Source organism: Hyla sarda, chromosome 2, assembly GCF_029499605.1.
Source record: "Hyla sarda isolate aHylSar1 chromosome 2, aHylSar1.hap1, whole genome shotgun sequence".
NCBI classification, from domain to species: domain Eukaryota; kingdom Metazoa; phylum Chordata; class Amphibia; order Anura; family Hylidae; genus Hyla; species Hyla sarda.
This window is the reverse complement of record NC_079190.1, coordinates 395,975,374-395,991,726: the sequence shown is the minus strand read 5'-3', so window position 1 is coordinate 395,991,726 and position 16,353 is coordinate 395,975,374. Positions and strand designations below refer to the sequence as shown.

Sequence of the window (16,353 nt, the reverse complement as noted above, 5' to 3'; positions counted from 1 at the left end):
CTAGCGTGCAATAGTCCTGAAGAGACAGATAGGTAGAAAGAGCTAGAGAGTAACAGTCCTGAAGAGACAGGCAGGTAGACAGAGCTAGAGGGTAACAGTCCTGAAGAGACAGTCAGGTATGAAGGGATAAAGGGTAATAGTCCTGAAGAGACAGCCAAGTAGACAGAGCAAGAGTGCAATAGTCCTGAAGAGACAGCCAGGTAGACAGAGCAAGAGGGTAACAGACCTGAAGAGACAGTTAGGTATGGAGGGATAGAGAGTAATAGTCCTGAAGAGACAGCCAGGTAGACGGAGATAGAGAGTAATAGTCCTGAAGAGACAGCCAGGTAGACAGACTTAAAGGGTAACAGACCTGAAGAGACAGTAAGGTATGGAGGGATAGAGGGTAATATTCTTGAAGAGACAGGTAGGCAGAGTTAGAGGGTAATAGTCCTGAAGAGACAGCCATGTAAAGAGCTAGTGGGTAAGAGTCCTGGGGACAGCCAGGTATAGAAGTCTAGAGTGCAAGAGTCCTATAGAGAGAACCAGGTATGGATGGGTAGAGAGCAGTGGTCCTACAGGGACAGTCAGGTAGGGAGGGACAGAGGAGGGGAAACCTGAAAAGAGACATATAGTGATTGAAAGGTGGACAGCAGCAACAGAAGAGTGCAGCACTGCTAGAGAGACAGCCAGGTATGGAGAGATAGAGGGAGAAAGGTAAAGGAAAGGGGGAGGAGAGAGGGAGTGAGGAAGGCTGGAGCACAGACAGATACATTATCCACACACAGCGGCGAGGGAGGCTCTGTCTCTTGTCATCTCTGGCTGTCTCTGGCAGTCTCTCAGCCCTGGCACAGTTACTGGTGACAAGGGGCTCAATGACTCTCCTAAGACTCCTTTCCCCCAGCACTAAGGGGGTGGAGAGGTGTGAACAGTTCTCAGCCAAAAAAGGGGGCGTCTTCCCCCCCTAAATACCCAGAGGACAGACAAAACTGGGCGAAAGAGAAGAAGAAGGAGAAGAGGGGCGCGATAGTCAGCGGTATATACCCCCAGCGCTGCTCCGGGGGCGCCCAGCCTACTCTGCCCGGGATCGTACGGAGAAGAGGACTGACCCCCAGGACTGTGCAGGCTCCCCGGATTGATCGTCTCCTCGGCCGGACACTAAGTAGAAGGGAACACCGGGGAGGCTCCGGCTCCTTCCTCTCGGATTAAGCTGCTGTCTGTCAGGAGTGCCCGCCCGAGTGCCCCTCAGAAGCGCACAGGTGGCATCATGCAGCGCACAGGTAGGACCCGAGTGGAATACGGGCAGCCACCATCTATGGCACCGGGATGATGCTGCCAGCTTTACTTTACTTTTCAGCTGTGTATGTGTCATTGGCACCGGGCTTACCCACCATACAGGTATCACACATATATATGTGTACTGTACCCCTATCACACATACCTATGAGTGCCATCTGTACTATCACACATATCTATGAGTGCTCTAGGTGACAGCCTTACATACATAGAGGTGGCACAAGTGCCAGTGTCACATATTATAAATGCATCACACATAGGTGCAAGTGCATTAGATGCCAGTATACACATATGTATTAATAGTATAGGTGCCAATGTTATTATACTTACACATGTATAAGTGCCATAGGTGCCAGGGTGATTAACACACTCATAGGTATTAGTGCTATAGGTGCCAATGTTAAGTCTATTGCCAATGTTAAATCTATTATACACATAGATATAGATGTATAGGTATAGTAGTCCACCATATATACCATACACACCTGTGCCCAGCTCTCACTCCCATATGTGTAGATGCCATAGATGCCAGTCTGACATATTACCCAGACATCACACATAGGTATTAGTGCTATAGGTGCCAATGTTATTTATATGATGTAAGTTCTGATGACAACAGTCTTATCTATTATACACATAGATATAGATGTATAGGTATAGTAGTCCACCATATATACCATACACACATGTGCCCAGCTCCCACTCCTATATGTGTAGATGCTATAGATGCCAGTCTGACATATTACCCAGACATCACACATAGGTATTAGTGCTATAGGTGCCTATGTTATTTATATGATGTAAGTTCTGATGACAACAGTCTTATCTATTATACACATAGATATAGATGTATAGTAGTCCACCATATATACCATACACACATGTGCCCAGCTCTCACTCCCATATGTGTAGATGCCATAGATGCCAGTCTGACATATTACCCAGACATCACATAGGTATGGTGCTTACTTTATGGCATACACTGAGCCAAGCTGTCGTGATGCTGAATAATTCATGTAGCCCAGAAATATCTTCACATGTCTTGACCCAGAAAGGAATGGAGTGTGTGGCCCCTGTGGCCCTGGCAATACTTTACAGCCAGAAACTCTGGCTAGAACTGTGTGTTGGGATTCACCACTTGTTAACACTTTCCCTGCTGTTCTTAGAGTGCAGGATCAATCAGATGTGGAGAGGCTAAACATTGGGTGACTATTCATCACCTATGTAGAATAGCAGGGGGGGGGGGGGTTGCCATTATAAGGGGGTTCTGTCCTTGTCTGTGTGATGCTTATGTAGACGGATTTGGAGAGGGTTAAAGCTGAATATAGAGATGATAAATGATATAGTATAGTACAAATGTGTAAACATAAAACCTCTCTTAATACATCCAGGAGATAGCACTCAGTGTTCCCATTGACACTATGGCATAATAAACCCAATATATTTAGCATACAGTGCTTACCTTTTTTTTTTGTAGCTTCTGCCCTAATGGTATGACTGTTTTCTGTCCTTCTCCTACCCTTACTCTTCTCTCCTACTATACGAAGAATGGGTAGATAAAGATGGGGAATAGTGTAGAGCGCTCCTGCTGTCAAAAGACGGACTCAAAACGCCATGGTTGCACAGGACAATTTATTGAAATGTATTAAAGGACAACGCGTTTTGGCGCTCACATGATGCGCCTTCATCAGGTCCACAAGAGGATAATAACAATGCGTCCTGAGGTGCCAGCTGTGCTTGAGTGGCTGTGCCACTCTCCTATTATAGGAGTTTCCCCACTTGCTCCTGGCTTTGCCCAAAATGATCCGTGCCCCTTATCTGTCATCTGTTGTAGGAGTACATCATCTCTCTATGTACACTCATAGTAGTCTAATATTATTTACAGGAGCTTTACATGGAGAGTAGACTTATTCTAACTGTAAAGAGCTAGTAATATTTTACAGGGGCATGTGTAAAAGATTCTAGAGCAGTGGTCTCCAAACTGTGGACCTCCAGCTGTTGCAAAACTACAACTCCCAGCATGCCCGGACAGCCAACGGCTGTCCGGGCATGCTGGGAGTTGTAGTTTTGCAACAGCTGGAGGTCCGCAGTTTGGAAACCATGGTTCTAGAGGTTCTCAGTACTGGAGGTTCTCAGTACTAGACTTCTTGTTATCATCCCATTAAAGAACATCAGTCAGCCTCTCCATAACCTGACACGGTTGCTTAATGGGTAAAAAAAATACATAAAATTCCATCATACAGCAAATGTTAATAAATTATTCTTTAGGAGTAAGGTCCCTTTAAAATACAGAAGAAAACAATGTCAGATGTCAACTGTTACTACTACTAACCAAAGTCTTCCCATCGAAGAGCCCATCGGGTGCCATATGCCTATCGCCCTTTGCTTATATTAATATACATAGCCCCTTCTGTAGGAAATATAGTTCTACTCTATACACAGATATAAAATGCATCGATTCTATTATCCGTGTCTAGTTATTGAAATCCGTACCTGTGCGTAATGCAGAAATGTTGTGGTGTCTAGCAGACTGATCAATAATTCATAAGGAATTTAGGGTTATATTGCTTGAATGATAAGCTTCTTTTTTCTGTCGGTGTCCTGGGATGTCTGGCTACGGCTCACACCTCCCTCCAGGACACTTAACAGCTGGGACTGGGTTACGCCAGGGTGACAGTATTGGGGTGGCAGTATTGGGATGGTGGGACCAGGGTTGAAGATAAACACATTATCCTTGCATATATAAAAAAAAAAAAAAAATTAATGAAAAAAATCAAATAGAAGAAAACAGATGGTGATGTAATTCCCTAAGGGGAGCAGGGACGTTACAGATTAGCATGGATCACATCAGCAGGTTATTAAAGGTGTGAGAGACATGCTGCTTCTTTGAAGGAAAGGACTGGGAAGTGGGGATGAAGCAAGTGTCTGAAGTGATTTTTCCAAATCATCTCCCGAAGACAACACAGTCAGACCTGGTTTGTGTTAAAAAAATAAAATAAAAAAAAATGTTAAAAAAATAAAAGTACTATATTAACCCAAAGACCAGCAGTAATAGAGGTACGTGCGCACATCCAGGCAGTGATGGTGTTAACAGGCTCCATGCACTGCTTCCACTAAATATGGCTGTGCTTCATAGGATGGGTTTATGTTAAAATGAAGTATGTGCTTCCTAAAAATGATATGCTCCATAACTTTGTGGAAGCAAGCATTTCAGCGTCTGCGTTGCGTGCAGGAAAAGCCAACAATACCCCCGTAGGAGGTCATTCTAACGCTCGTCTTGTCAAGAACGGCTACAGCTGTAGCATCATATGGAATTTTGCCCCTTAGGAATTCTCATTTATACTATGTATTTGGTGCTTCTATACCCAGCGGAATCGTACAGGTCATTCCCCTTTGCCTTGGTGTCAAGGTGACAGGTTACTGGGAAAAAAAAAAAAAAAAGATTTCTTCTTCTGCCGGATAAGGAATGAAGTGATGTTTATCCACAGTAGTGCGTTTCCTTATATAAAACCAGAGTTCTGTGTTTGATCCTGCCCAAATCACAGGGTTGTCCCACACCTGTACCAGTGCTTCCCAACCGGTGCGCCTCCAGCTGTTGCAAAACTGCAACTCCCAGCATGCCCAGACAGCCTTTCGGCTGTCTGGGCATGCTGGGAGTTGTAGTTTTGCAACAGCTGGAGGCGCACTGGTTGGGAAACGCCAATATATACACTGAATCTGTGGCTTCCCCCTTTACAAGAAGACTTCTAGCCTACTGTACTGATCCTCACAGATCTCCACTCTCAGTTTGATGCTTTCCCTCTGCTTGTCCTTCACGGGTGTTCAAGGGCATAAAGCAGCCAGAAAAGTGAACCCTTGGAGGCCTCCATTAATGGGAACATTGATTCTTTAAAGCCTCTCAGTCTTAACAAATGCTTAATATATGATGCCATATTTTTATGCAGAACATTAACTACGCGGCTTCTTAAGGTATCCACCAAGGTGCTTATGCTATGGCAATGATTTCTTCTCCTACAGATCCCCCCCCTCCCCAATAACTATTCATATGTGAAATTGATAAAGGAAATGGACTAGGCGTACAATCAAAGGGAAAACATTTATCAATTTTTCTTGACAGGACAGTAGTAAGCCCGTGAGAAAAATCCCCAAAAAACTGTTCTAAATATCTGACATGGTGCATAGTTTGGTGAGGGTCCAACCAAGATTCATCTCCTAAAGTAACGGAGGAGTGATTTGTCTTACATACAGGGACTAGAAAGGGGGCTTGAGCCCCTGCCCTTTTGATGTTCCTACTATAAGTGCCCTGGGCAGTCTGGTATCTTTATGTGGGCATTTATATAAATAATTATAAGAAGTGTCCTTTTTTTTTTTTAGTTCAGCCCCTGCCCCCCAAAATGTCTTTGCACGCCCCAATTACATATGTAATGTTCATTGGGACATTTTATGACATACCTAAACTGGGCCTATGTAACATTATATACAATACATAAGCTAGTTTCCTTGTTATGTATCTGTGTCCCTATTATGGTCCCTGTCCAAGCGCAGGTCTAATGACCTGAATGGAAAGCATCTTAAGGGTCCAAAATAAATACAGGATACGTATACGGCTTATCCTAAGCCCTCTTTTTCTGGGTCCCTTCTTGCCTATTCAATATCACAAGGGTCTAAGATACTTTTAGTTGGGGTCTTCAGATCTGTGGTGGATTAGATCTTGCAAGTGTAATATGGCAGTAGAGATGAGCGAATTTACAGTAAATTCGATTTGTCACGAACTTCTCGGCTCGGCAGTTGATGACTTATCCTGCGATAATTAGTTCAGCTTTCAGGTGCTCCTGTGGGCTGGAAAAGGTGGATACAGTCCTAGGAGACTCTTTCCTAGGACTGTATTCACCTTTTCCAGCCCACCGGAGCACCTGAAAGCCGAACTCATTTATGCAGGATAAGTCATCAACTGTCGAGCTGAGAAGTTCGTGACGAATCGAATTTACTGTATTTTCGCTCATCTCTATATGGCAGCATTATGCTCATCTGAAATAGACTTTCTGTAAATTGTAATTTTTTTTTACCATTTTTGACTTAAATGTTTTGCCAATAAGTGATTTTCTGACCACAGTTGCTACATATAAGACAACAGAGACTGTATTCATTTTAACCTCCATTGTTTTATAAGGAACCCATATTTTCTCTGTAGTAGAAGATTCTCCCACTGGCAAACTACGGAGAGAGAAAGCTTAAAAAGTTTTTTTGCTCATCTCTATATACTATCAATCCTTATGTAAACTAGAGTTATTTGGTAATCGACGCATTTCAGGCAAATACCAGTCTAATCTAAACCATTTCCAATAAACATTATCACATTATGGAGATTGCACATCAAAATGGAGATTTAAGTCTCCTACACATTTCTACATTGTGATTACATTGACAGAAAAAAGGCACAGATCCAGTTAAACCTCTCTAATCGATAGCTACATTAACTGTAACCCTCAATGCCATTTGTTATTAGATGAGCAGCTGTCATTGTATAAAGCATTGCTGTAAGGCATTTCATAGCTTCACTACCCTAACTGTAAAGAATCCTTTCCCATATTAATCTCCAGATCGCTTTTCCTTCACACATAATGAATATCGCCTTCGTAAAGTCCATTAAAAAAATACTCAGCGTGTCATTTCTTTGTATTGTCCACACACATACGCACATGGTTCCACTATGCATTAAAGAGGAGTTATGGAGACATGGTTGTGTATTAGATAGATGGGAAATATAAAATATAAGACATTACTGGAAATGGTTATTGACTTCATATTCATGTCTTCACCACATTTTGATAAAAGACCGGCCATCTAGCCATAGCCATTAGTTTTACTGCCATCTATTTCTTTTGATCCCTTCCATACACATGCATGATGGACTTGGCTGAGCATGCATGCATTTACTCATTTATAGGGAGGGGAAGTAACTGCCAGGTACCTCTCCCTTCAGATCAAAATTATTAGTCTTGTTGAAACCCAACAGACTGATCCTTCTCTCCCCTGATAGTTGATAGTAGTCGGGAGGCCACCATACACATGAAATCGCCAAGGTTGGATTATAGTAATCTAATGTGTATAGCTATGTCTATGGGTATATGTGGTCTCTAAATTGGCCAACTATCTAAAAACACATTCACCACAACACTTCAAGGTAGGAAAAATAAAAGCCGTCTATTCCCTCAAATGTACAAAAATAGTTCTTTCCAGAACTGGTCTTGAAAAAAGGTTCTGGAGAGAAGTGAAATGTTGCCATTTTTGCACATTTGATGGAAAAAAACACCTTTTATTTTTCAAACTTTAGAGTGTTGTGGTGAATGTATTTTTAAAGCTGCATTTGGGTTTTCTATTGGACCAGGCTCAGTATACCTGCCTGCACACAGTTCACCTCTGGAATACATCTCCACCTTTGATAGTGCTGCTTTTTCCGTGCTGGTATCTATCTATCTATCTATCTTGAAAAAGGCGGCGTGAGGCCGCAGAAACGTCACACTTGTTCTCTGAGGATGGAATAAACACTGCACTTTACTGAATACTTCTGTGTGTGCCGCGATCCTTTCCAATGGATTGATGTTGGATTCCCTGACCAGGAACCATGTGATGGTGTGCACCGTATCATTCTTATACATGGACAGATGTGCTGTTCTTTGGACATTTGTATCTATCTATCTATCATCTATCTATCTCTCTATCTAACTATCATCTATCTATCAACTATCTATCATCTATCTCTCTATCTAACTATCATCTATCTATCATCTATCTATCTATCATCTATCTCTCTATCTAACTATCATCTATCTATCTATCTATCTATCTATCTGTCTCATATCTATCATCTATCTATCAATCATCCATCTATCATCTATCTATCTATTTATCTATCTCTCTATCTATCATCTATCTATCTATTTATCTATCTCTCTATCTATCTAACTATCATTTATCTATCTATCTATCTCTCCATCTAACTATCATCTATCTATTTATCTATCTATCTATTTATCTATCTGTCTGTCTATCTATGTATCATTCTATCTATGTAAAAAATGGAAAAAAAATAGGGAACCTTTAAAACATTGTTTTTTTCATAAGTTCTGGGAGACCTCATCTTGGCAAGTGGACAGCACCACTATTAGTTATCTATCTATCTATCTATCTATCTATCCATCTATGTATCTATTTATCTATCTCATCCTATCTAATTGGCATCAATCTATATGTGATATGTCTTTCTACATCTTCTCTCCTTTCATGTTAGAGAATATCAGCAATGGTTAAACTGTTTGGTATTAAAGACTAAATTGTCTAATTGCCTAATCCTGGTTACTTGCACATTTTTCCCCCAAAGCCCATGGGACGGGAGTAATTAAATGTAGTGTTGAGTGTTGCTAGGAACAAGGCAGGATAAACAGGTTAGCACTTTACTATAGATTTCAGTTTGCAAATCTATGCAGATTGACAGCACTGGAACATTAAATGTTAATTTGCATGACATTAGTGGCTGCAGGCAAAGCACTGGGTATCCATAGATTTCCTTAGTCACATGTCTATTTTTCTTAGCATATGAACACAGGCCTCAGAGCGGTGTAGTTCTAATGTCCTGCTGGTTAATTCTCTGCCGGCATGGAGTATTCAGGTCTTATCAGTGCAGCTCTCCCAAGATAGAGAGCAACGTGAGATGTATAACACATTCATCTGCTTGTTCCTCCTTCTTTAACATATGTTAATAAAATAATAACCTCTTCATTTATTTTAGGGAAATGGGGGGGGGGGGGGGTGTACGGAAGTTGACACAGTTGACGCAGACTAACAGATTGGTAAAAACCATCCTGAAGCCTCTGGGCAAATTGAGAGTCTTAAGGTTGTATCTTGTTAAGGCGAGTGCCAGCCTGAGCTTTGTTAAGTGGCAGTGGAATGAATTATTTAATATCTTGTAGCTGTCTTTCATTAGAATTTATCTGTACATCAACCACAAAATCAGTCAAACACACTCATTTATAAGTTAATGCAAGCCCTGAATTATTTAGTGAGAGTTAGATCAGGGCTGGGCTGCACTCTCTCGCCACACTGTCTCTCCTCAGGGTTTAATGGTTCCCAGTAAATGGTGTGGGCGGAAGAGAGGGCTGGAGAGAATTTCACTTGAGGAACAGCAAGGAGTCCCTATATTGTCTGACCAGAGGTCTACTTACAAGAAAACAAAGAGACTCTGGCGCAGAGCAATACCGAAACAGGAGAGACAGGAATGGTATTAATAGAATTTAGATAATAGCAATGTACAATACTTAATGTGACACTGGGGGAAATTTATCAAAACCTGTCCAGAGGAAAAGTTGCTGAGTTGCCCATAGCAACCAATCAGATCGCTTCTTTCATTTTTCAGAGGCCTTTTCAAAAATGAAAGAAGCAATCTGATTGGTTGCTATGGGCAACTCAGCAACTTTTCCTCTGGACAGGGTTTGATTAATTTCCCCCATAGTCCCTACTGTCGGCAAATTGAGAATGATGGTTGTAACATAATAATACTAAGAACACTTTTAGGCTGGGTTAACACATAGTACAGTGACCCGCCCGACCTACGATGGCCCCGACATACGATCATTTCAACATACGATGGCCTCTCAGAGGCCATCACATGTTGAAGGCAGCATCAACATACGATGCTTTTGTATGTCGGGGCCATCGCATAAACGGCTATCCTGCAGCGCAGACTGCTTCAGCCGCCACCGGATAGCCGTTTACGGTGCCCCGTGTGGTCCGCTGACGATCACTTACCTGTCCTCGGGGCTTCGGCGCGTCCTCTTCGGGATCCCCTGCATCGTCAGCGCTCTCCATCGTCGTCATCATGTCGCTGCGCATGCCATCACGTCATCCAATTGGAGCGGCGTGCGTAGCGACGTGATGGAGGTGACAGAGAGCGAGGATGCCGGGGAAGCAGAGGCCTTGCCGGAGCGTCAGGGACACCTCGGGGACGCGGCGACAGTGATGGAAGGTGACATCCAGGGCAGCGGTGACAAGCGATGACGGTCCGGAGGTGCGGGGACACGTGAGTATAACCTCCAATACCAGTGGTCTTCAACCTGCGGACCTCCAGATGTTGCAAAACTACAACTCCCAGCATGCCCGGACATGCTATACTTTACATTGCACGGATACCTCAACATACGATGGTTTCAACAAACGATGGTCCATTTGGAACGTATTACCATCGTATGTTGAGGGACCACTGTATTGTGGTCAGTATTTTATCCACAACCAGGAATGGGTCCAAAACATTAAAACATGTGGAAATCTTCCCAATATGGTTTATCTCTGTGTTGGTTTCACTCCTGCCCATAGACATCTTATCCCCTATCCATGGCCACGTCCCCTCAATGTCATCACGCCCCCTCCCATAGACTTTCATTGAGGGGCATGGCCATGACGTCACGTGCCTCTGCTCCGCATCGCCAATCATCTGGGAAGGAGAAAAGTTTGCTTCGTGCATCAGATGTCTGGGGTGCCGCAGCCGAGATCAGACATCTTATCCCCTATCCTTTGGATAGGGGATAAGATGTCTAGGGGCGGAGTACCCAGCATGTGAACGTACCCTAAAAGTTATATGGTTACAATGCTATGTGATTGCATCATGTTATTCTTTCTGAGTCTAGCGACTTTCAGACCATATTAGCATATGGGTATTACATTTGGATTTCAATAGGTGCCTGATGGTCAACAATGCTTTGAAAACAGGGATTAGGAATTGGAAGAGAAGAAGGCAACCACTACCACTGGGCAACTCTCTTGACACCATGCATACACGCTGGCACCCTCATACACTGGGGTTGCCGAACTATCAATATGTTTGTCTTCTATCAAAATATTTTCCAACGTTTAGCTTTTTTTGAGTGAATTAAGTATTTTTGTATTTATTCTATATTTTTTACTAGTGCTCATCTATGTGGATTTTTACATCACAAATAGAAAAGTGCAGAATTGTTTCTGATTCCACATATTAATTGAATAGGCCATTAAGATCTGATCGGTTTGGTGCCGACATTCGAAACCCACACTGATCAGCTGTTCAGCATGGTTGCCGTGGTGGGGTCTATGCTGTGAACAGGGTCGGGAGAAGTTGGCTCCATTACGTTTGTAGTGGCCAGGCCTGGTTACTGCAGCTCAACTCCTAATTACTAAAATGTGAAAACCCCTTTTAAGATTGACAAATTGTAGAGATATACAATTATTCTTAGAAGCGCTGTAGTTATGTAAAAAAAATTCTAATGTATAGTATGGTGTCGTCTAGAGATGAGCGAACTTACAGTAAATTCCATTTGTCCCGAACTTCTCGGCTCGGAAGTTGATGACTTATCCTGCATAAATTAGTTCAGCTTTCAGGTGCTCCCGTGGGCTGGAAAAGGTGGATACAGTCCTAGGAGACTCTTTCTTAGGACTGTATCCACCTTTTCCAGCCCACCGGAGCACCTGAAAGCTGAACTAATTTATGCAGGATAAGTCATCAACTGCCGAGCCGAGAAGTTCGTGACGAATCGAATTTACTGTAAGTTCGCTCATCTCTAGTGTCGTCATCACAGAGGGTGGAGTGGGGGCTAAAGTCAGAAATTGTTGTACGCTGGTCCTAGGTAGAACTTCCAACTACATCTGCACATTTATATAATGGCATATAATACTGTGGCAATTCATTCTGTCGGCACCCTATATAAAAATGTTGAAATAATTGAACTTAGAGTATGAAATGCACAGAATAATGAAGAATGATCCAGAAAAGGTCAGACAGTTTGAAGATTTTTTCATGCTGTGTAGATAGCTTGTTATAGTCAAAATTCCGACATATATTTTGTTTAAATATTTCAATGAAAGATATTTTTTTTAAAGGAAAACGGTCACCCTCACTATAACCCGATACACCGGGTTATAGTGTGGGTGAACAGGAGACAGACGCGGGTATTCTGACCGATATACGTACCTGCAGTCTGGCTCCCGGTCCCTCTGAATTTCGGCTTCTTCCAGCGCTGAATTGCACGCTTGAGGTGGGCCTGCTGCTATATTTGAATACTCATGGTCGCTGGTCATGTAAGCGCTTGTCCCTACTGAGCGTTCACGTGACCAACGACCATGAATATTTAAATCCATCCGGCAGGCCCGCCTCCAGTGCGCAGAGGAATCGGGCGCCAGACTGCAGGTACGTATGTTAGTCAGAAACCCCACATCGGTCTCCTGTTCACCCGCACTATAACCCGGTGTATCGAGTTTAGTGTGCATTAATGGGTGACCGTTTTCCTTTAATTGGCATTATGCATACTGCAGTTCATAGTAGTCCCCTGACCAGTGAGGATTATAGACAGGAAAACAAGGAAAAGATGGACCCTATGGAGGCGCTGCTCCCGACCAAAGTATACAGCACAAAAATGTATGAGAGAAAGTGCCAAAAGGCACTGTATTTATTATCTTCCAATAACGCGTTTCGGAGGGTATCTCCTCCTTCATCAGATTGGCATCAGTGAGCGACCACTCTATAGAGTCTATGTCACTATAGTCCTGTCCTGGCTTTTCTGGTGCTAAGGGTAATACACAAGGCGCTGTCCTCTGTCTCCCTGTTTTTTCTCCCTCTGCATACAGTGAGGATTATAACTATTATGTATAACATATCAAAACATTACAGTTTTATTGGTTGATTGTTTAATTAGTTGTTGTTGGCTATATTCTGTTTGCACTTGTATTATGCAGTGATAACCAATCTGTGACATTGATTTGAGATTTTCAATTCCATCCAATCATACGCTTACTCTGCCTCTACTTTAAACAGACTATACCTTTAAAAGATCATATTTCAATGCAATTTTGGGGGGTCATCTCAAAATTGGTTTCACTATATATGTGAAGCACAGAGACTTTGTCGTGTTTTGTTGCCTTATTTGTCTCGTTATTACTATTCAGCTGTAGGAATATCCCTGTCCACTTTTTAATGTTGCAGAAATGTATTTTGTTATCTTTGGCTCTGTGCGGACCCATAAAATCCATTAGCTTGTATGGTTCATTTTTGTCCACTCCACCAAGAGATTAAGGTAGGGGAAACAAAAATAAGTCAGTGGAAGATAGGATCGAAAACAGAAAAACCATAGCTGATTGGAATGAGAATAAGATATGTAGAAGGCAAAGAGTAAAAATACAGGCAAGACAAAAGATATAAGTGTGAATAAATGGGATAAAAGAAAAAAGGGAAGATTTAACAGTTAGAGGCTACTTAGGAAAATGTTTATAAATACAGTGGTCCCTCAAGTTACAATATTGATTGGTTCCAGGACAGCCATTGTATGTTGAAACCATTGTATGTTGAGATCATAACTCTATGAAAACCTGGTAATTGGTTCTGAAGCCCCAAAATGTCAACCAAAAGTAGGAGAAAGTGAGAATTAAAGAAAAATAAGCAGATAACTAATATAGATAAAGCAAATCCTTACATATAAAAGTAAGAAAGATCTGCTGGGAGCTGTAAATTACTGTCTATTTCAGTGTTTTCCAATCCAGGGTGCCTTCAGCTGTTGCAAAACTACAACTCCCAGCATGCCCGGACAGCCTTTGGCTGTCCGGGCATGCTGGGAGTTGTAGTTTTGCAACAGCTGGAGGCACTCTCGTTGGGAAACACTGGTCTATGTAGAGGACAGGAGGTTCTTCAGGGTCCTGTACAATACACACAATGTCCTTAAAAAAAAGTAAAATGCAGCCGCCCTTACTTGGTGTCCAAGCAGCTAACCATGGCACAGGTTAAAAGTAGTACAGAAGATGTAATACCTCCCTGTACTGTAGGGGGCGCTACCAGGCAGCCAGTCAGTGCAAGCACTTTAGGAATACAGGGGTTTTACCATTGAATTCCCATTCTGATTGGTCGGTTCTTCCAGCCATTGACATGTTTGGCAGATTCCATAGAATTGTATGTTGAGTCTGGTTTCAAGTTACAATGGTCCAGAAAAAAACATTGTATGTTGAAACTATTGTATGTTGAGACCATTGTAAGTTGAGGGATCACTGTATTTATATATTTGTTTCTGTTTCCAAACGTATGTCATGCAAAGTCTGTATTGTTTGCTGTATATAGTCAGTGCAGAAAACTAAGTAGGTGCCATAAAATATAACTTTTAATTAGATAATATTAAAATACACCAAAATAATAAGGGGTAGTGTATTTAATGTGGTACCAACCCAAGACAAAAATAACAGGGAAGGGGGGGGGGGGACACAAGATGCAGCTCCCCCAACTCACATAAAGATCCTTATCTCTGTACACCACGATAACACCAATATCAACCCCATTTTTTTATATAAATATACCCAACGCATTTCCGTTCAATCAGAACTTCATCAGGGGTAATTTGGAGGGCACAGGTATTATACCAAAAAGAATATATATAATACAGATGACCGGTGTCAGATTAGGAAGATAGAGAAACCGCACTACAGACAGCAGTAGGCCCAATTACAGGCTATCATGCCTGCTAGGGGTTATTTATCTAATTGTTACAACTCTGAAGTTCTAATAATCTAATTCTTATTACTTGTGCTAATTCTAGTATTTCTAAGCAATTGGGCCTGCTGCTGTCTGTAGTGCGGTTTCTCTATCTACCTAATCTTACACCGGTCATCTATATTATATATATTATTTTTGGTATAATACCTGTGCCATCCAAATCACCCCTGATGAAGTTCTGATTAAACGGAAACGCGTTGGGTATATTTATATAAAAAATGGGGTTGATATTGGTGTTATCTTGGTGTACAGAAATAAGGATCTTTATGTGAGTTAGGGGAGCTGCTTCTTGTGTTTCGCCCCCTTCCCTTGTATTTTTGTTTTGGGTTGGTACCACATTAAATACACTACCCCTTATTATTTTGGTGTATTTTAATATTATCTAATTAAAAGTTATATTTTATGGCACCTACTTAGTTTTCTGCACTTTTGAGTCCGTAGGTCATTTTCATTTGGTTTTGTATGACTTCTAATACATATAGTCAGCATACGGTCCTGTTAGACACCCAGTAGGCCAGGGCAAGAATACAGAAGACGTGTGATTACAGACTAAATGCTATGTAATGATGATGGACTGGTGGTGACATGAACAAATAAGGCATGGTACGTAAACAAGACAAGGGCAAGAGACCTGAGGAGAAAGATTTGGAGAATTACAGGCGGCAGAGGAAGAGGAGTAAGTGGTTTAGAAGTAAACATGCAGAAGATTGTTTATAGTTCTAGTGGTCTAATGAAAGATCGCTTTATCTTGTCTGAATTGCTGCTCATCTGATGATATCTTGAATTAAACTGTCCTTTTCAATTAGAGGAACAAGGTGCTTACCGACGTTATTTCCCATTCTGTTTGTAGTCTAGATGTTGTCAAGAGGAGTTTTAGAGTTCAGAAAAATACCACTTGGCTCCTTTATGTTATAGACCGGCTTTGATAATTCATTTGTGACTGGTTCAAATTGCTTTTTTAAATTTGACCATTGAGGTAACATTTTGCAAAAAATTTTTAAACACTCCAATACTTTTGATGATGAAAGGAGCTTCTCAATAATCACACGTCCAATCACTGTAATAATTCATCGTAACAAAGCGGTTATCTGAGAGCCAATGACCAGCGCATCAAACATGCTGAAGACTCCACTATTGTTAAAGAGCCCGAAATACACACACACAGGCTATACTGACTTGTCATATACATGGTTTTAATGTTGTTTACCTCATCCTCATTATTTGGTAGATTTTAGGCAGTCATTGGTTGTAACAGAAAAACTCTTACAAGTTAAAGGAGTACAGTGATCCCTCAACTTACAATGGCCTCAACATACAATAGTTTCAACATACAATGGTCTTTTCTGGACCATTGTAACTTGAAACCAGACTCAACATACAATGCTATGGAATCTGTGAAATGTGTCAATGGCTGGAAGAACCGACCAATCAGAATGGATATTTCACTGGTAAAACCCCTGTAGTCCTAAAGTGCTTGCACTGACTGGCTGTCTGGTAGCGCCCCCTACAGTACAGGGAGGTAT

At 41.8% G+C, this 16,353-nt stretch overlaps 1 protein-coding gene across 1 annotated transcript in view; it reads left to right on the top strand.

Moving 5' to 3' along the window:
• Positions 1 to 649: 649 nt before the first annotated feature.
• Positions 650 to 16,353, top strand: part of RTN4RL1 (reticulon 4 receptor like 1) — a 253,674-nt gene continuing 237,970 nt past the window's right edge. The window contains exon 1 of the mRNA XM_056558711.1: positions 650 to 1,259. Within this exon, the coding sequence (XP_056414686.1) occupies positions 1,247 to 1,259 (13 nt within the window). The 5' untranslated portion in view covers positions 650 to 1,246. The remainder of the gene's footprint in view (positions 1,260 to 16,353) is intronic.